Here is a 20552-nt window from a genome sequence, read left to right as displayed (position 1 = left end):
ACACACTGGTGGAGCTTGCTTTTACGCTTTCTTGAAAAAATTTTTTTTTTAGAAAAAAATACAAATAAAAATCTATAGTTGTTTGATTGCCTTTGCTGATAGTCCCCTGGTTCTTTTATGCTCTTCCACAGATCTGTTGGAAACGGAGGGGGCTGTGTCGTCACCCATGCTCCCCAGGAAAGAGCGCCCCCCCCTGGACAGCAACCTGAATGAGGACGATCGCTTGCTGCCCAAGGACAAGGACAAGACGCGTGGCTTTCTCAGCCTCATCAAGAAAAAGAAAAAGAGTGCGCCAACTCCTCCCACACGCAGCTCCTCTTTTAAAGGAGACTGCCTCTCTGACAGGAGGTGCGTTACTCAAGATCCTCGAGACAGTGACATCTTTAACAACGGGGCATCATTGGGCATTAATGACGCCATACATGGCCTCCACAGTACGAATAATAATGGAGCAGCAGGTATAACTAATGGGGCTCCTACCTACCCAGTACCTTCTTGCCCTAGAAAGAAGTTACCTCTTGTAGTGACTAGCCCAGGTGGAAAGGGAGCAACAACTCCACCTAGTGAGGAGGAACCCTTTTCTAACTCTAGGTTTTTCTGGTCCATGCCCACTGGCTCAGATGGCACAGAATGTAAGTCTGTCACACTGCCGCGAGATCTGAGCCATCGCCGCTTCGACACAGGCACCGTCGGGGGCAAGCCAGCTCTGCCACGAAAGCAGCAGAAAGGAGAGAACGCGCCACGGATGGGCACCCTGACTCCCCCACCACGCCTGAATACATCTCCAGATATTTCATCCACCTTCTTAGGCAGAGATAATGATCTCAGTCCTGGTTCCAGTCCCAAGGCTTTGACACCTAAGGTGGTGAAGAGACCCAGTGTGTCAGGGCCAGAAAGCTCCAAGACCAGCGCTCTGCATGCCGAGCTTCTGAAGCCCAATGTGTTCCCTCCTATGGGAGCAGCTGGAGAAGAATGCAGGGCTCGCAGAAACAAGCACACGGAGTTCTCCTCCAGCAGGGATCGAGTAAAAATACAGAAACCCAAGCCAGCCCCACCTCCACCACCCACTAATGCAAAAACGGGCAAGGTCTCCCGCAGCCCCACTCAAGAGCTCCCCTCCCCGACTGCTTCAGAAATCAAAGCTAAGTGCCTCCCTTCCATCTCAGATCCCCACCACACAGCCACTCCCAGTGACCAAGCCCGCTTACCCCTGAGTGAGGCCTCCAAGAAGCTGCCCTTGGGCTCCACCTCTAAACCTCAACCGTTAAAGACCTCCGCCTCTTCCACTTCAGTAACCAGCTCCCCCTCCAGCCAGAGCCTTGGAGGTTTGTCTTCTCCCCTCACCTCCCCCAACGATCCAAATTCACCTACTGCATTCACCCCTCTAGCGAAAACCCGATCCTCCCTCCGCAAGACTGCACCCCGCCAGGCCTCCGAGCGCACTCCAAACTCAGCCGTGACACGCGAAATGGTGCTGGAGGGCACCGAGCTGCTCCGCGCCGCCATTTCCCGCAACTCCGAGCAAACGGGTAGCCACAGCGCCGTGCTGGAGGCCGGCAAGAACCTGTCAAAGTACTGCGTGAGCTATGTTGACTCCATTCAGCAGATGAGGAACAAGTTTGCCTTTCGCGAGGCCATCAACAAGCTTGAGAGCAGCTTGCGAGAGCTTCAGATCTGCCCCAATGCCACGGGGGGCTCGAGTGCACAGCAGGACTTCAGCAAGCTGCTGTCCTCCGTCAAAGAGATCAGTGACATTGTTCAGAGGTAGCGCCTAGAATATGACACTATCAGACATAAAAATGATAACATTTTATGTTACACTACCCTTCCCCCCCCCTCTCCATGCATGTGGGCCAACTGTTACCCAGGCCCAGCTCATGCTGGAGAGCAGCAGAGGTGGAGGTTCACACATACTCTAGTATGTTCTGAAACACTTAAGCATGTGGTTACTCCGGACTGAATCAAAGAAAGCTTTATGTAGATGCCATCAGACAGTCTGTAACATTGAAAAGCCTTAACTATGAATAAACACTGTCATTTGGCCTTCACATGAGGCGAGGGGCCAAATCTTTCATCAACGTAACCTTTCATGGTTGATTTTTCTTTTTGAAATGATCATGTCTTATGTTTTTGGTTTCTTCCCTTTATCACTGACTCGAGTATTAAAAGAAAAGACCTGTGATAATTGTTTCCATCACTGTTAGTGTTTCATTTTTTTAAATCATTAATGCTGACAACAGTGAACAAAAACAAAAATGCTTAACCTCATCTTGTAGTTTGCCTTTGTAACACAAATGCCATTTTTAAATGTAAGCGTTAAGGAACTTTTCTCACAGTGTTTGTAAGACTCTGTGTTTTGTCCCACATGCCCCTACATTTTCTTGTTTTTTTTAATGCCATCAATGTCTGGTTGTGTGCTGAGTGATGGAATTGTGTCAGTGTTTTTGTATGAATGCTCTTCTGCAGTATTTGCAACCACGTGCCATAATGTTATAATGGGAGCGAGCAAATGAGGCAGGATGAGCCTCTAGCCTTCACAGTTCTGCTTTTCTGCACACTTGGGTAACAATTAGTGCCTTAAACACTTACCGGCAGAGCTGTTCTTACTCTTGACACTTTACAAGTGCAGAAACATGCTTTTATCAAGTGGTTGAGAATGGCTGTTTTTAGGCGTGTTTCTTGGATTTCCATGTCTGCCATACCAAAAAAAACCACAACCTTTGTTTCCAGTCTATACTGGGAGAGGGACCAGGGTTCTCAGTGGATCTGTTGATTTGCATTGTCCTTAGACTGGACTTCTTTTTACTAAACAAGTTTGATTCAACTTTCACTACATGTCATAAAAGCCATCAGTAGCAGACTGGCCCCGCAGCAGCACGCCGTCTGATCTGTTAGGAGGGGGTAACAGACTGAAACAGCGTTTCCGACTCTGACGGGCCTTCCTCGCATGTTCGAATGGTCTGAATGCTGTTTTGAGGCCTTTTCACCCCAGAGGAAAAAAAATCCTGGGGGAAACACTGGACTAAAATGTTTATGGAGCTATCACTTGCTGTGCTACAAAATGATGTGAGGTGACCAATACGGACTGAAAGAACTCGTCAGATTTCACTTTCACCACGTTCTTTCCTCACTTGCATCTCTCGCACAGTGTCAGTATTTGTGTTGTCGTGTCATCCCCGTGTGCCCCGTCTGACTGCGATGCCTGAGGACAAAAATCAACTGCTAGTTGCCTTGACTTCAACATGGTACTGTCAGTGTTGGCTTCTTTAAAAAAAAAAAAAAGACGAAAAACTTCCTGTACCAACCATACCACTACTCGAATTTTGTGTCCAAGCCTCCTCGCCAATTTTGTACACAAACTTTCACTTGTAAATGTCGCCCCCCCCCCCCTTTCTCCCCTCTACCCTTGGTGCAATTTTCGTTGCAATAAAAAACAAAGCAGTTGTGCTACTTGAAATACATTTTGTGTACGGCTTATTTGGTCATTTTGGCTGTGAAGTGAAAGAAATGATCTTTCAGAAACCATTTGACTTTTCTCTCCCACCTAAAATGGTTAGAGTATGATAACATCTAGGTAGAGCTTTTTCTTCTCACTGCAAAATTTCAGACAGTGTCTTGTGCTAACACGATACCTCCAGCACAAACTGGAACGGTGTGATGCTCTTCGCTTGTAGTAGACAGGATATTAAAAGTGCTCTTCTCATTTGCCGCCACAGATTTTTTTAAAAAAAAAAAAAAGGACACAGCAACAGGTTATGTATAATTTATTTTTTTCTGTCTAGAGTATTTTTTTCATTAAAATCAAAATGTCAACATTTTAAAATCATATACACGCAAGAGAACGCATTTAAATGTTAGCACAGCTCCTTAAAAATTTATACATATGTACGTTTCTTTTTGTACTTAGACAAAAGCAGGAAGTGGTCACTCAAACTGCAGAACAGGTGGGGGACACAGGAAAAAAAAAATAAAATAAAAGGAAGACCCGGCCGGCCCACTTCCCACGATAACAAAGCAATCCCCCACTCCCCAAAAGAGTTAAGACAGCGATGCAGCCCCTCCCATACAGAGGAGCGACGAAGGGGTGGAAAAAGAAAACAGAATATAAACAGAGTGCCCCACTCTCCGCTCCGTTACAGATATAAGAATCAAGGCAGACAAATAGTTTGCGCATCATCTCAATCCGCTTCCTCACCCCTCAACCACTCGGCAGGTTCAGTAGTGTGCAGACGGGGTGATGGGGGAGGGTGTCTAGTTATCTGTCCTTTACATACATTTATTAATAGAAACTATGTTACAGAATTTTTCCCAAGCATGAATTACAGGCAACCCACTAGCACACCAACTGTACAGAAATTGGCAGAGCGACCAAATAAATTTCTAAATTCAAAGTACAGTAGCGAGGTCATCACCAGTAGTTAAGAAGCAATATATACAGCTGTCCAATCGGGGAAACACTATGGTACAAATATTCGTACTTGAAAAAGGAGACAGATTTTTTTTCTTTTGTCATGTTTCGGGGGGCACACTGCTTGGTGTCGCTTTATAGGAGGCAGAAGAAATGGGCTCTTTAGTGCGGCTTTGTTGATTATACAGGAGGGACGAGTATATTTTTCCACTTAAACAGTCGGGACTTTGCTCCTAATACTTGGCCATTTAAGATACTGTGACCGTGCCGACTACCTCAAGTACTTCAGTTATTTGTTTCAGTAAAATGTGACAATGAATCTAAAAGAGCTGATTTATTGAATCGAATTGAATTCAGAGAGCAGTGTGAAGAGCAAGTGCAGCAAAACAAAGATTCCAGAGTAATAACATTAATAATAAGGCAACAAACAATGACAAAGAAAATGCTGGTAAAGACAATCTTGTTATACGTGACGTGAGGGAGAGTTTGGGTGTGAAATGGGAGATAAAGAAGAAGAGCTGGTGCAAAATAAAAAAAATCTTTGTGTGACAAAAACAAACAAAAAAGTCACAGGGTGGCTGTTGTTGTTAAAGTGTCATTTTAGCTCAGTCTATACAAACACAGACAAGCTGGAAAACACCCAATATTCCATGTAATAACTCAGTGGAGAGGCCCGGGGAATAATCCACAAAGAATTTCTGGGTAATTCCTAGTTTTCTAGACCCCCCCCCCTCCTTCTTTCTGAGAATATCAGCATTGCCACATCTGGCAAAGGACTGTGCCAAAGCAGAGAAAGCAGAATTTAAAAGACACAGGCAGGTTTGAATCGAGACCGCTGGAAAAAGCTCCCTCAACTACACATTCCTGGACACGTGCTTAAGAGCGTCTACCCGTGTGGCTGCTTGATACATGACTTCATCACCATTGCATTCTGCTCCCAAGCAAATAAGCACGAGTGAGATATCACATTTGCGTGTGCTGATAAAATACAGGAAATGTAACCCATGCAGGGGAGGCGGACTCTGGGAATATAATTTAGTTCCAACTGATTGGTGGTGGATGAAACTTAACGCAGTGTTTACATTTCGCATATAGCTATAAAATCCAACATAAAAAAAACAGTCTTGCTTTATCATTATCGTATGAACATTACATCTATCTAAAGTGTCAGTGACCTGTGTAATGTGTGGTGGATTCTATGATACTATGATGGAGGGAACTAGGCTGAATGGTGTGAGAGGTTTGTGGGGGGGTGGAAGAAGAAGAGTTATCGGATGACAATACACTGATCGAGATTAAAGAGGAGGAGGAAGAGGAGGAGGAGAAGGGGGAGATGTAGTCCACAAAGCCCAGCTCAGCCTGGCCCAAGTCGATATTCACCCCCCTCTGTTCCTTCCCTCCGCAGCCCTGCTCTCACGCAGCACCTGGTGCAGTGGGATGGGGTGTGAATGCACGGAGGTGGTGGATGGAATGGAGGGGATTGGCAGGACAGGAAAGGGGGTGGGGGGTGGGACAGACAGACAGTGGGAGAAATGGGGCAAAGGGGCTTTTTGCTTGGTCATTAGCAGCCGCAGCCTTCCCTCTGGGGCTGTGGTTCGTTTGTTATCCGGCCGCCCTGAGGGGCCGAGGGCTTATGCTGAACCCCCGACTCGGCAGCATTCAGGTCCAGGCTGCCATCTTGGATATTCTGGTAGATCTTCTTAGCAGCTTCCAGGAAGGCGTCCTCAACGTTTTCACCTCTGAACAGACAGGGCATACACACAAATGTGAGCTACACAGAAGACGGCTGATCGGATCTTGTTCTGCAGGAACTGGAAAGCTGAAGTTGTGCAGACTTACGTTTTTGCGCTGGCTTCCAAGAACAACAAACCTGTTCAACATAAAACAGACACAATGACTGAGTCACTAAAACACAGCGCCAAGTGTGCATACCTCAAATACCAAGTCATCATTCACCCCCTCTTTTAATTAATATTGCTCCATTTCTCCTAGAATTTACTGTCCCACCAAAGTAAACTGAAAGATGTTAATCTTGGCTTTTTCCACCTTAACCTCCCAGCATGCACCGGTTGACGTCTCGCTCACCGTTCTCCTCAGCAAACTGCTTCGCTTCCTCATACGTAACATCCCTCTGGGCCTCCAAGTCGGCTTTATTTCCTATGAGAATGATCACCTAATGATAAACACAAGGGAAGAGAGTGTGAGACGATCCCCTGGACACTTTGTCTGGGAGAAATTTGCTGTCTAATCCTTTGAGAGATAATAAAGCCAAGGGCAATCCAGGAAGACTCCACTACGTTGCTGAGCTAATTTTAAGATATTGATTGAGAGAACGTGTGCTCAACAGGATCCTTAGCAACTGCGATGTAATTAGAGATTTACTGAACTTCTTTCTAAAAGAGTGACAAAATGACTAAACCAAAACTGCTGTACACCACCTTTTACATGCCAATTTCTTTTGCTTTTACTGCAGAATTGTTCAGCACTAGGGCTAATACCGGCAATATTAGGCAATGATAAGAAAATGAAATATCGCGATAGAATATGGCTAAAATGCGCATGCGCAGTGCCTTTGTTTTCATACACACGTGGGAGGGAAAAGCGGATCGTTGAATGAAACAGCTGAACCACAATTGGTTTTTAAAAATGCTGCAACTTCAGTGGTTATGAACTAGTTTGGGTTTCGTCCGTCAGATACACACCAAAGCACAATTTTTGGTGGAGCATGCTAGCGGGCCGTCGTTATTACCGTGTTTTTCGGAAAACAAGGCACACTTAAAACCAATCCTTTGATTTTCTGAAAAATCGGCAGTGCCCCTTATAATCCGGTGCACCTTATGTATGAATTCTGGTTGTGCTTACTGACCTCGAACCAATTTTATGTGGTACACGGCGCTCAACAATCTGTCAAAAAAATGTTTTAGTACGACTTTCGTAAGCTACTAAGCCGCACCGCTTGATGGATTGTCGGAGCATTAAGGCTATCGTAGGCAGGAGCCTCGCCGAGTGATACGTACGGTGCTTCAACATAATATTACCGTACTGTGTGTGTATAACTTTAAGTGAAAATACATTGATGGGGGGTTTTTTGCACTAATAAAGTTGTGGAGTTGTAAAGTATTTTGTCTCGCGTCAATTATATCGTCTAAAACCAAGGCAGGCAGATGTTGGGAGTTGGGGCAGATGCTGTGACAACACCAACAGTGCCACCACTTTGTGCTAAAGTATTTAAAATTGGCAAACAGCAGTTCTATTTCACAGCTCAGCGTAGTTTTGGCTTTTGCTTTTGGAAGATGTACAGTCATCACTGCCCACAGTGCTATGTGCACTGAACACTCATTTGTGATTTGACGCTCTCCTCTCTGGTATGCATGCAAACAAGATCAGAAACCACCTGTCAGTGGAGTCAGATCTGCCCGTTTCACAACATTAACACAAGTTTAGAAGAATCCTCATCTTTACAGCTCAGATGAAACACATTTAACCTATTAGACTGATCAAAATTATTCTAATCTGTTATAAATATATTAAGGATAGCTGTATATACTGTTTAGGGACATGAAAACAAATTATTTGATTTCTTTCCCTCAACCTGAGGCACATTCTGTTTCATAGTAAAGGCCTCAGGTTTATCTCCAGTCTTTTTAGTGTTTAGAAGTGGGGTCACTTCCCAGGATACATCACCATGGTAACTTATGCTGAAGTTTATATTAGATAAGAGATCAACTTGTACAGAAATCAGCACCTGCTCACCAATCAGTCCTCTGAAAAAAAAAAATACATTATAATTCCTAGAAGATCCGGTGGATCTTTGTAAGAAAGTGAGTTTTTGGGTTGTTTTTTTCTTAGGGACCGTCTAAAGATTTTGTCTCTTTGTGACAAGCATCAAAATAAATAAAAAAATAATAAAAAATGGATGGCTGCAAGCAATGTTACACATGCAAGAAACTCTTAATTTTTTTTTTTTAAACATGTATCACCCCTAACCCTTCAACTTGTTGATTGCATATAAAATTAATTATGAATAATAATTATTATTGATTTATAGGATTTTATTTCTTCTTTACTTGCCATCTTCTTTCACACTGGCTCTAAAAGAGCCTAGTCACACTGAATTTAATTATAAATACTGTCAGATGTTCCGATGAGTTAAAGATGGGGGATTACTCAAACGTATGTAACTAAAACATTTTGGGGGGCAATTTCCATGCTGGCTTTAAATAAGTTATGTAGCACACTGTCACTAACTGCAGTGCTGTATGGCACTTTAATACTCCTATTCATACTGTATTCTTTCACACACTGGCTGCAGAAGCTCTGCTCAGAACATTGAGCATCATGTGTTTAACTTCTTCAGATTTATCTAACATTACAGTTTGCTCTCTGTTAGTAAAATAATTCAGCTATGATACCAGTAAACCTCTGTGTTTGTGACTGATCACATGCTGCCAACATTGCCTCTATGTTTGTGTTCACAACTAAACTAGGTAAAAGTCTATGTTGACTTTAAGTTGATAACCACCTTTGTGTAAATGTTTAGCAGGATTAATAATATTGGTGTAGCTTGATGGATTCACTTCATAGTAAAAGTCCCAGATTTAACAACTTCAAAGTGTTCAGATTCTGTTAAAGTGGACTGTGCCAGAAAGAAACCAAAAACTTAATACTGTTCATATTAGCTTAGTAAAGTTTACTTGTACTCGTCATTAAAATGAGCAGTGGATAACACAGCTCCATACAAAGCCTGTGTATAGTTGTGACTGGATATACAGAAACATCCCTTTTTGCTTTCTGCCATCTAAAATGTGAACAGGAAGTGTCATGTTGCACAAACACACTTCCCTGATGGAACACAGACCTCTGAGAGTGAGAGCAGGAAGGTTTAGAGCTAATCATATTTACCAAGAAAAACCTATTTAAGAAATGGACGGGGCTGAGTGGCTCCAAAAAGACTAACAGGGGGGTGACAAAGGGATAAACAGCATAGCGACAACTTAAAGCAATTAAAAGAAGAGAAATCAATGCAGAAAGAGAGTGCAGAGACGAGGCTGTGGAGACACGTGTGCAGCTTAAGACAATCATTAATTTCAGTGCGTGTACTCACAGTATTGGGGTTGGTGAGGTTTCTGGCATCAGTCAGCCAGCTGCTGAGATGGTTGTACGTGCTTCTCCTGTTTGACATCAGAGGGACAGAGGTTACTATGACGACAAGCAAAGACATAACATCCTGCCATCTCTGAGGATGAATTTGAAAAGAGGCAGCAGCTGCCATATAATACAGGCAACAATAACCATGGAGGAAATCATCTGGGAGTTATGGATACATCTGGAAGTGATACTGCTTTCTCCAGATCATAAGTATAAACTTTATTTATATCAACAGCTTCCTGTGCCTGACGATGCAGCTACCAACTCCAATGCCACATTATCCAAGTTACAGCCTCATTTCCATTTTCCAATAAATGAACCAGTCCTCAAAATTTTATTTTGAGCCATCAAGTTAACAAATTCAGACGCTCTGAAGTCTGCTCACAAGATTTCAGGCAGGTTACGAGACAGACAATTCTGCATTGGTTTCTTGACCTCCAGAGACCCGAGCTCTTGTTCCTGGTACATTTTTAATTTCTCCTAGATAGTGGTTAACACATTTGTCTTGCATGCAAAAGATTTGGGCACAAATGTAGCCCAGCGGTGACAAGCTACTCCATGTGGATAAATAGGTGGGTTGCATCAGAAAGGGCATCCGGCGTAAATTTAGATATCTGTGCCAAATCAAATATGTGAATCCATCCACTAGTGGTGAGCCTTTGGGAAATAAGTGAGCAGCTCAGGGTAACTCAGTCAAAGTAACCCTTTTTGGCTGTGATTAGTTGGACTGATAAGTATATAAACTAAACTTTGCCTTCAAAAGGGAAGTGATCACTTTGTTACAGAGTAATTACAAAGAAAAACATGTCTTCATATGGTAAATGGACTGGTTCTGATATAGCAGTTTTTGACTGAGCACTCAGAGCACATTATACAACGCTCCTAATTCACCCATTTACACCTATTCATGTAATAATGAATGCATCCATCTAACCTGGATATTGCACACCAAAGGATATTTGCCTTGCAGCAGTGATCGAACCACCAACCTTCAGATTAGCAGATGACCTGCTCTACCTCCTGAGCTAGAGCCACCCCATGTAGGGACAATGAGTTTATTCAACAGCATAACACAGTGAACTGAACAGTGCTTAAAGTACTGAGCAGAAAAAAGGGGAAAGTGCAGGAAAGCTCAAATATAATGAGTCCCTATGAACACACAGGGTCTCTGGAGGTTAAAAGAAATAATTTGAATGTTACTTATCCAACACAACCTACTGTCTACACTGGTGTGGCCCATGTTAATAACAAATGTATACATAAAAACAGAAGAATGCAAATGAAAGCCACATCTTTTCATTAAAGGATATGGTTATAGTTAGGTGTATAGTCACAGAAACCATAGATGACAAAGAAAACACTGCGTTGGCACTCATTTAGCCCTAGAGGCCAGTTTGCAGTTTGGACAGACATTCCACATGTTCAGCTGTGTTTGCTTGGCATACCACTGATACCATCTAACAGTTTGGGTAAGAAGGTCAGTCGCATGCAGTAACACAAACTATTTGTATTTGTTCAGGAGTAGGTGTGCTGGGCTGAACGGTGCGGTTATCAAATGTTCATGCTTTCCTTTAACTTCCTCTTTCTGCACAATGCACTATATGGCTATTGTGTACACTAGGGCTGCACGATTTTGCATAAAATGAGAATCACGATTTTTTTGCTTAGAATTGAGATCACGATTCTCTCACGCTTTTCTTTTCCAGTATAAATATTTATTGCGCTTATTAACTGCACATCAACTTCGTAACAGTTGAGACTGAACATAAAAACAATAAATAAACATAAAAACAACAAATGTCTCACATTTTGTTGTTGCCGCAAAATGTACTGCTTGAAATTCCGTCTCCACCGTTGCTCGACGCTGCGTGTATAGAGCAGGTAGTGCAACAATAGAAAAATAGTTGCGGGATGGCACTGTGTAGCGTTTGTTTAGGGTGTTGATGATTTTCCTAAATCCCTCGTTTTGCACAGTGTTGATGGGAGCCATATCTTTGGTCAGGTGATAAGTGATAGCCTCCGTAATTTCTTTGTGCCTGCGGGAGTTCGACGTGTATAGGGAAGCGCTGTATAAGGATCCCGTTGTTGATGTTTGGGTGGTTGACCGGGACGGATTTTCTCCTGTCACTTTCTTGTCATCCCTGACGTGCTCTCCGTTGTTTTTTCCCTGCCAATTTTAGCAGCCAGCTCCTGTATTACGTGGTATAAGGCTCCGCTCTTGTCATTTGTTGAGCAGGAAGAGTGAGCGCTTGTTTTCATGCAGATTACGTCCCGGATCAAAATGCGGTACAATCGTCGTCGTCTCTCGTTTTTTTTTTGTTTTTTTTTTAAATCGTTGTCATTTGGAAATGAGATCGCACATAAGTATGAATTGAGATCGCGATTTTCTAATGATTAATCGTGCAGCTCTAGTGTACACTGTCAAAGTTTCTGTGTTAAGCGGTGACCATGACTGCATCAATACATAACAAGCACGCTCTACCTGGTGATGTCGTAGACCATAAGCGCCCCTGCGGCCCCGCGGTAGTAGGAGCGGGTGACGGCCCTGAAGCGCTCTTGTCCTGCTGTGTCCCAGATCTGGAGCTTGATCTTCTGCCCACTTACTTCGATTATCCTCGTACCAAACTCCACGCCAATAGTATGAGGGCAGTCAGCCATGACTGGGGAGAATAAGTATGTCAATGAATTCTACTGTTGAAATACAAAAACATTAGTAAGGGCAAGTCTTTCTTCTGTCATCCGTTTTGTGAACTTTAACAAAACACGTGCCTAGTTTGAACTTAAAATTACGTAGTAACAAACATTATTCAATATGTATAGGTCACACATAGCCAACTTGTTCCTACTGTACGGCAGCAGCAGTTGCATCAATAATTAATCGCAGTCTTTAAAGTCATCACTTTGTCTAAACTGCAAACACTCTTGATGTATCAATTTGTTTGAAACTGCCACTGAAACCCTCTTCTACATCACTCCAGTGTGTGTATGCATGTGTGCACTGGTGTATGGGTGCAGGCAGGATGCGATTGTGGACAAGTGAATGAGTAACACAGCATCTGGCTTGTTAATAGTAGCACTAAACAACTGAGCTGAATGGTAATGGGAGGCTGCAGCTGGCTCATACACAGAAGAAGAGACTCTCACTGTTGAGCTCACACTCCACATCTATGCTGCTGACTTCCGCTGGTGTATAAAAGAAATCCAAAGAGATTTAGCCACTCCAGTTAAACCTGGCAAATCTCACATGCACTGGGGCACACGCAGAGATGAAAAGGAGTCAAAAGAAGAAAAAAAAAAAAAAAGCAGGGCAGCACTTACATTTCTTTTCTGTGAACTGGTGAAGCAAACATGACTTCCCTACCCCCATGTCCCCTGTGGAGAGAAACTCAGGTCAACCAAGGAAATAACAGAAGAACAACAGTTCTCTATTCAAGCCTGAAGTGTTGCCCCCATGCATGATGCAGCAGACCCTCAGTGACAGTCAGCAACTACACTTAAAATTTCATGTGGACTTAATGAGAGAGACAGACGGGGATAGATGCACTTGAGTGTATGTGGTCCTGCAGATTTTGACAATAAATGTTTTTTATTGTCGAAAAACATTTTCTCACTAATGGTACATCTATATTATGCTTTGATTAAGTCTGAAGTACTTTTGCACTTCAAAATACCCCCAATAAATTTGCTGTGAACAATATCATACACCTAAGTCATATAAAACTTACTAAAAATACTTCTTAATTTCCAGCTGTGCGTCATGTAGCTGGAGTTGAGTGTTTTAACCGATGCATGAAACTATACATTTTTAGACATAAGTTGTAACAGCCGCCGTTTTCTTATTACACAGCGTGTAAGCCTGTTCTAACGTTTGCGTCTAAGGTTTATTTTTTAGCACCTGACGGCTCTTTTTTTTACTTCTCATCCGTAAATAATCTGCTCTTTCACGTGATTCAGTTTATTTTGAAAAGTCTCAACAGGATCTTGAGCTTTATTGTGAAAGGTGTATGTGGAACATAAACAAGCGGACACGCAATGCTGTTACCGTCGTTATTGCTAACCACAACGCATAAAAACAGGCGCTTGTCCATCCGTAGTGTGGTTATATAAAATACAAGAGAAAGAGAGAACTTTAAGAAATTAATATAGCCACTACAGTGACCATCAAAACGATGAAAAATATTGACGTAAACAGTTTATTTTGCGACACCACAAAACAAACGATAGCGTAAAATGAAACGATAGATGTTTTTATATCGTCATCCGATATATATCGTTATATCGAACAGCCCTATGCCAGAACACCCCCTTGTTAGAAGTACTCAGTTATGTTACCTTCAAAAATGGACTAATATGACATACGCTGGACCCACTCAAAGCCACCATGTAATGGAAGTACAATAAATGTGCAGTTTGTGAGAAGTGCCATCAATATTAGTCACTAGAGAGCCTCCAAACTGCTGGCAATTGGTACTGATCACTTACCGATAATGATGTATTTGAAAATGTAGGAGTAGTTGTACGGTGCGGTGGCCATTGTGGCTCTGAAAGAGGAAAAACAGAAGAACAGTTTAGCCACTTAAACCTTTAACAGAGAAAAGCAACTTTTCCTTAAGAGGGGTCAATACATGTAGATTATAATCATTTGACTTTTACAGTCAGTTTCCCTGAACACTTCCACTAATCTTCCACTCAGATCAGCAAGAGGTTTACTAATCTGGTAAGGTTTTGACTCCATATAAATAAACTGCACATGATGCAATGAATAAGAAAAGACAAAGACAATTAAGCATGGACAGCTCTTTCTCACACCTTCTGCACTTTATGCAAAAACAACACGATGTGTGGATATAAATAAAACAACAAGTCCTGTAGTAACAGTAATGGAGCCGCTTACTGTTTAATGACTGTGTTACAGGTGTGATTACTGATCTCCAGTAAAAGCTGTACAAATTCCAGCGAGTAGTTACAGGATTAGCATAGTCCTGAAGTGAAGGTTCAGACAGCTGAGAAGGCTGATTACATTCATGACCAAAAGGACTAACTACACAAAAGCTTCAAGAACACAAATAAATTTAACTCATCAGCAATTGAACATGGATTTTTTTTCAATGTTGTTTTTTGTTTCTAATATGAAGGGAAAAACCTGCCAAACACAATTTTGGCGCCAAGCATAAAAGTAAATTTACCAGAACTGTGATTTACATTAAATTGGTTTAGGTTCATCCAAAATACTTTAAATAATAAATGCTATAAATAATGCTTTGAATAAATTGTGTTTATCAAATGGACAAACATAACATGAAAATCCCTATACTTTAATTGTACATAAAGCAACCAGAGGGTACATTTCCATGCATGAACTATCCAACAATACTTTTTACTAGATGGAGGGATATTAAACTAGCAGGTGATATGATTCAAATACTTTGCAAAAGTCTTGTACCACTGCTCATTTCCTTTATATTAACTTTTCAAGGAAGTTTCCAGTGTTATTTTTTTTATTTTTTTTAAGTAGTGTTAAGCAGTAGTTCTGCAGGCTTTCTGAAGGTCTTTTAAAGTTTTTCTTTGGACACTTGCTGCCGAGGCCTGGTCATGTTTGAGGCTTCATTATAGCCAGTGGTGCTGGTGATCTTGCCCAAATTGACAGAATTATGAATGCAGAAAAGTACTGTCACATTTAAAAAATAAATAAATAAATAAATAAATAATACGGTCTGCGCCAGTCTACAACACCCTTACTACAGAAAATCACAAATATACTTCAGAGTACTCATATCTACGACAACCTTTGAAGGGTGAGACCAGAGAGGTGATGGATCTTTTTTTAACAGTGTTAGAGCTTTTCAGTTATTAGAAAGACTTTCAAGAAGGAATCCCATTACCTTCCTGTCTCAATCTCACTTCTGAGAAGGCTCTTTCAGACTTTCACTCCTTTCCATTAATCTGACAACATCACACACGCACACACCTCTTAGCAGAAATGATGCAGAGAACTAAAGGTGTGGTCGTTTGATTCCACAGTTGCTGCTGACAGTGCTCATTTCCAACAGCGCAAAAGACCTGCTGCATGGGAGGCATAGCACTGAAGCAACTGCGGATGCTTCAGTGTTCACAATCAAACCAGAATTACAACAATTATATTACAACTAGGTCCATTAATAGGCATTGTTAGGATCTATAAATACCAAATACTGATAACAGTAATTACCGCTTATCAACACTACTCACCATATTGTGGTAAAATAAAGAAATACCAGCAGCTGGCTTACCAGTGATTTTTAAAATCTTAATTACTAGTAAGTAAAGTAGTAAGAAGGTATGAGGGTGTCAGTCTGTAATTATTATTTTTTTTTAAACAATCAATTTTGGTATAAAATTCCTTTAACACTAAGGCTAGGCAAGAAAAGAGAAAAAACCAACAACCTTGCCACGCTATTTTTTTTTTTCTTTTCACCAGATTATATTCATGATTATTGATATCAACCACAATATAAATGAAATCACTGTTTTTCAAGCTTAATTTTAATTAATTTAGATGTAAACACTTTTTTTGTCAAAACTTCAACAAATTCACTGTAGAATGTTATACGGGTGTCTGCGTTTATGAATAATATTAAAACAAACAAAAAAGGCACGAGAGTATAGTACTGCCTCTGAGGGGCAGCAAGACTCGTACATGGATCAGATGTGCGACTTGACCACAAATGTGATGTGGTCACCAAGCTGTGTCTCTACGCTCTGTGTGTGGTTGGCAAAGCGAGAACTGTTTATGCCCAGGGAGTTGGTGACAAGGGTCAATTACTTGAATCAGTTGGTTACATCTGAAAATTTCAACTGTGCTTACTGGCATCATGACTTTTACAACACAGGTTGGTTGTTGCATCAGTGATGTCTGCGTTACTCTGTATTTTGTCGTAAGGCGTGGTATAGGAGAAAGTTCTGGGACTGTCGTCTTGTGCTGTGCAGGTAAATGGTCAACTGTGCACGTGGCAAAACGATACTTGCCTTTGTAAAAACATGTTTTTGACACATTTTCCAGTGTATGCTACTTTTCTTTCTTGTCAAACTTTAAAAAGCCAAAAATAAATAGCCAACCTCCACACCACTGAACTCTTTGGACCCTCAAATATACATCCTATCCTATATCATATCCTCATCTTTTGGGCCTTGGGCCAAGTCTGTCAGGTTGTTATGTTCTATAACGCTATTACTCAAGTTTGAACATTTTGTGTTGTCATTTTGTCTCATCTCATTTACAAACCTAATGTACTGTTGTGTACTTCTCATATGCTATTTGCATGAACCTAACGTGATGCGGCTGTTCCAACCACACAACTGGCTCAGCGCAGTGATATTCTCATTCTCACCTTTCGTGTTATCTGTCAAAACATGGATGGAATGAATTCTATACTGATCTCGTATTTCTATGAAGGAAAATTATTTTGTGATAGTTACCTTAATTACTGCTGCACAGTATTAAATCGAGATGCTGCTGTACACGATTGACTGCTGTAGGAGTAGTAAATAATTCAGACTTAATCAAAAGAATAATCATTCAGCAGACAAATGATTTCTCTGTAACTTGCAAAGATAATCTGCCTTAAACCAGTGTCATTCTCACATGAAGTTCAAAGGAAACTATACTGCAGTCAGAGCAGTTCCTAGAAACCGAAATCACAGTGCCCGAGCACAACACAATGCTGGTTTTACGCACGTACTTCTACATCTGCAGATTGGTGACCAAATTTGATTGGTCAGCTTAATTTAAACTCAATCGTTAGAAATGCATGTAGCAAGAGAAAAAGTGGAAATAGAAAAAGCAAATAAATGGAAAAATACAGACAGCAAAAGAAGAAAAAAGTGCAAGAAACAGAATAAAAAAAATTGAGTACATGGTTGAAATAAAGACATAAGACGCTGCAGGCTACTTAACTGAGGTTGAATCAGATAAAGATATCAATTAAACTTTAGCTTTTATAACAGTAAAAACAATGTTGGGTCACAAACCCTCATGTTTACACATACTCATATTGACTCGAGCTTTGACTGAGGAAAAAAACTAGAAATGTGAGAACTGAAAACAAGACAGAAATATAGGTGCACAAAGACAAATTAAAACTAGACAGCTAACAATGTAGTAGTTGTATTTTTCTTAATTAATAAGAGCAAAAGTTCCTGAGTGTTATATTTTCAAGAAATGTAAACAACTCTTAGCGCTAGCAGTGCCTTTGTGACTGTGTTTCTGTGGGTGGTCCAAGAAAAGATTTGGCACAGTCTTCTGCAACTTGACCTGTGCTTTAGTGTTTAATCACACCACCAACAAGCAGCTAACTACAGCAAAAAAAATAATATATATAAAAAAAATGTATGCATAAACTTCCTATTTATAAATGCCCGTATTCTATCCAGGTACCAGACTTGGGGTTGCTCCATAGAAGTAATAAATTACACAGTACCTTTTCATTCGCTCACTATTCACATAAGTGAAGAACCTTTGTAATGAAATTAACAATATAACTGTAACTGTAAAGTGATTACTGAATTTAGTACAATAACACATTATGTTACTACATTACCAAAAACGTAATCTGTAATCACTGGTGGATACCTACATTATTTCTACATTGTGGTGCATTATCAAGTCTGAAATCATCGTGAAAAATCACAAACACAGTAGACACAATGTATGTTTACATTTCATTAATCCCTACAGTGTGATTCATGTGGGTAAAGACAAAACATAACATTGCACTTATGCTCCACACCATGATTTAGTATAAGACCTTGAAGCTGTCACACCTCACTACCATCCTTTTAACTCCCAACATATTGTTTCACACACTCTTTTTCTAGGCTCTCTGCTGTCACATGACCCTCATGTGGTCTCTCTAGCTCCAAAGTGATGGCCTGTTGATTTTGCACAATCCCCAGAAAGAGCAAAAGTAAAATGTGACTTGGCTGTGACATTCGACTTCATTTTACACCCTTTTTTCCTCCCACCGCTACACATGGCATAGAAATAAACCCCATGAGTATCAGTCAAGGAGAAGGCGAGTCAAGACCATGTGACCAGACTGCAGCCTCAGCACTTCTCCTTTCCTGAAGCTTTCTCTAGAGAAACAGGGACACTGCCTTTCTTCCTCTCAACAGACATTCCTCATAGAGGCAAAGAGATGATGTGATTTCAGGAAATCATGACACATATAGTCACACTGTCTCCGTGATGTTCAGACCCACCACTCAAATCACGTGACTAAAAAGAACGTGATACCCCATAGCTATTATATACACTCTTGAAGGACGCTACCGCGATACAAAAATGAGTGACGTGTTTACATGCTTACAGTAAAACAAAAAACTAAATATTAAGTAACGCGGTAATAATTTAAGATGATGTCCACTAACACACAGTGTACTAACACCAGAAACAGAAATGATGCAGCACTTTAAATGTCGACGAAGGCAAAGATATCCAAATTTCGACCATACAAAAGTTACCATCGTTAACTCAATGACCAATTTTATTTATTTATTTTAAATCGTGTATGCCTGCTCTTTGGAAAAAGGACACCCAAATAAGAAGCTAATACACTACCGGCTAAGGGATTAGCATTGCAGTACAGGAAAAAAAATCGCTTTGTTACAGTTATTCCTACACAAAAACAAGGAATTAGACGGGCCAGTCAAATCCATCGTCAAACCCGACTTGGATATCGGAGGTTGACCCTTCAATATGGAACCCTAACGAAATGCCTGTTTCTTACCGACGGCGACTAGCTTAACGTTAGCTTGACAACCGGCAAAAATGACAGCGTCGCTATGACTAAATCTCTGAGATTAGATTCCATGCGTGAAAAAAAGAGTGCTGCTACGAAGCGGAAATGGATATAAAACCTGATACTGACTTGAACAGACATTTAGATGGCAAATTCAGATAAATATACGGCCTTAAATTGGATGTTTTGACAAACAAGTTTGCGTTAGCTAGTCACTTGCTAGCTGACAGAGACGGATAACAACAAATCCCATAAATCAAAGCACATAAGCCACCTGCCCTCATCGCCACACAAACAGCTGATTTAAATGCATTATTGAGTAAAAACAGGTTCAGAAACGCAACCTGGCCTGAGCCCAATTTCATGAAAAATGCCTCAATACACTAAACTAACGAAAGCTAGCGACAGTTTTAGCAGGCTAGTTTATCAGCTAATGGCAAACACGTAACGCGTTATCTTGTTATTTCAAGAAAACCAAGCCCTTTGTCGTAAACAGTAGCATTTTTTCCATAACCGTTTAATATGTGATGCCTCACAATATTGGACTTAGAACCCAACCTTGCATTAGTCATCTGTTAGCTACCATCGTTAGCTTTCCACCTAGCTGACTCCTGGAAAACACAAGAAAGCTTAACACTTCCAAGGGTTTCTTCGTTTAAATATCAGTTTCTCTACATTTATTACACATTACACGGGCGTCTATGAGTGCAATCAAATACCCCCCTTCTTCTGTCCTTACCAGATATTAAGTCTTTTGCGCTTTGAGCTGTTCACAGGAGGTATGCAGGTTATCCTGGCTCAAGTATGATCTGTCTATCCAAGATGGCTGCTCACGGCACAGGGTTTCCTCCGCTCTATACAATGGGCTTCTGGGACAAAGAGCCTCGTATGCGGCGATTTGCAACTTATGCACTGCCTCCTCGAAGGTAATCACCTTCACAGGTGTATTCTTGCAAAGGTTACTACTCTCGTAAACTGCTTAACAGGGAGCAATCGTCATGTCACACTATGAAATAATCACTTTGGTGAAATCATGAGCCACTATAAGAGGGAAAGTTCAAAATTTTAGCAAGCTTCATCTGCCACCTGAGAGGTTTAGGCTTGTGGAGTACGCTCAAATGCATCTGGTCAGCAGATGTTAAAAGAGTTACAACAGCACCATCAGCACACAGCAACACAAAACAATACTAGAACTCCATCGAGGGGCATCGCTAAGATCT

At 41.2% G+C, this 20552-nt stretch overlaps 2 protein-coding genes across 3 annotated transcripts in view; one reads left to right on the top strand and one right to left on the bottom strand.

The window, feature by feature from the left end:
* Positions 1–3457, top strand: part of abl1 (abl oncogene 1, non-receptor tyrosine kinase) — a 39337-nt gene extending 35880 nt beyond the window's left edge. For both annotated transcript variants that reach the window (XM_026173791.2, XM_026173793.2), the window contains one exon: positions 132–3457. In XM_026173791.2, coding sequence (XP_026029576.1) covers positions 132–1768 — 1637 coding nt within the window. In that variant the 3' untranslated portion in view covers positions 1769–3457. The remainder of the gene's footprint in view (positions 1–131) is intronic.
* A 1270-nt stretch (positions 3458–4727) lies between these two features.
* On the bottom strand, positions 4728–20210 carry rab14l (RAB14, member RAS oncogene family, like). Its single transcript, XM_026173790.2, has 8 exons — positions 20072–20210; positions 14039–14097; positions 12875–12928; positions 12039–12216; positions 9513–9579; positions 6494–6581; positions 6248–6278; positions 4728–6147 (listed from the first exon to the last, which is right to left on the bottom strand). Exons 2-8 carry the CDS (start codon positions 14088–14090, stop codon positions 5970–5972), a joined length of 648 nt encoding a protein of 215 aa, XP_026029575.1. The 5' UTR covers positions 14091–14097; positions 20072–20210; the 3' UTR covers positions 4728–5969.
* Positions 20211–20552: the final 342 nt, after the last annotated feature.

This window comes from Astatotilapia calliptera, chromosome 7, assembly GCF_964374335.1.
Source record: "Astatotilapia calliptera chromosome 7, fAstCal68.1, whole genome shotgun sequence".
Classification (NCBI taxonomy): domain Eukaryota; kingdom Metazoa; phylum Chordata; class Actinopteri; order Cichliformes; family Cichlidae; genus Astatotilapia; species Astatotilapia calliptera.
This window is presented reverse-complemented; position numbering and strand designations above follow the sequence as displayed.

Coding starts and splice junctions, on each gene's coding strand:
- rab14l (XM_026173790.2), bottom strand. CDS start 14,090: ATGGCCACCGCACCGTACAACTACTCCTACATTTTCAAATACATCATT. Junction 9,580..12,038: donor ATGGTCTACGACATCACCAG/GTAGAGCGTGCT, acceptor GATGTCAAACAG/GAGAAGCACGTACAACCATC. Junction 6,279..6,493: donor GCAGTTTGCTGAGGAGAACG/GTGAGCGAGACG, acceptor TATGTTGAACAG/GTTTGTTGTTCTTGGAAGCC.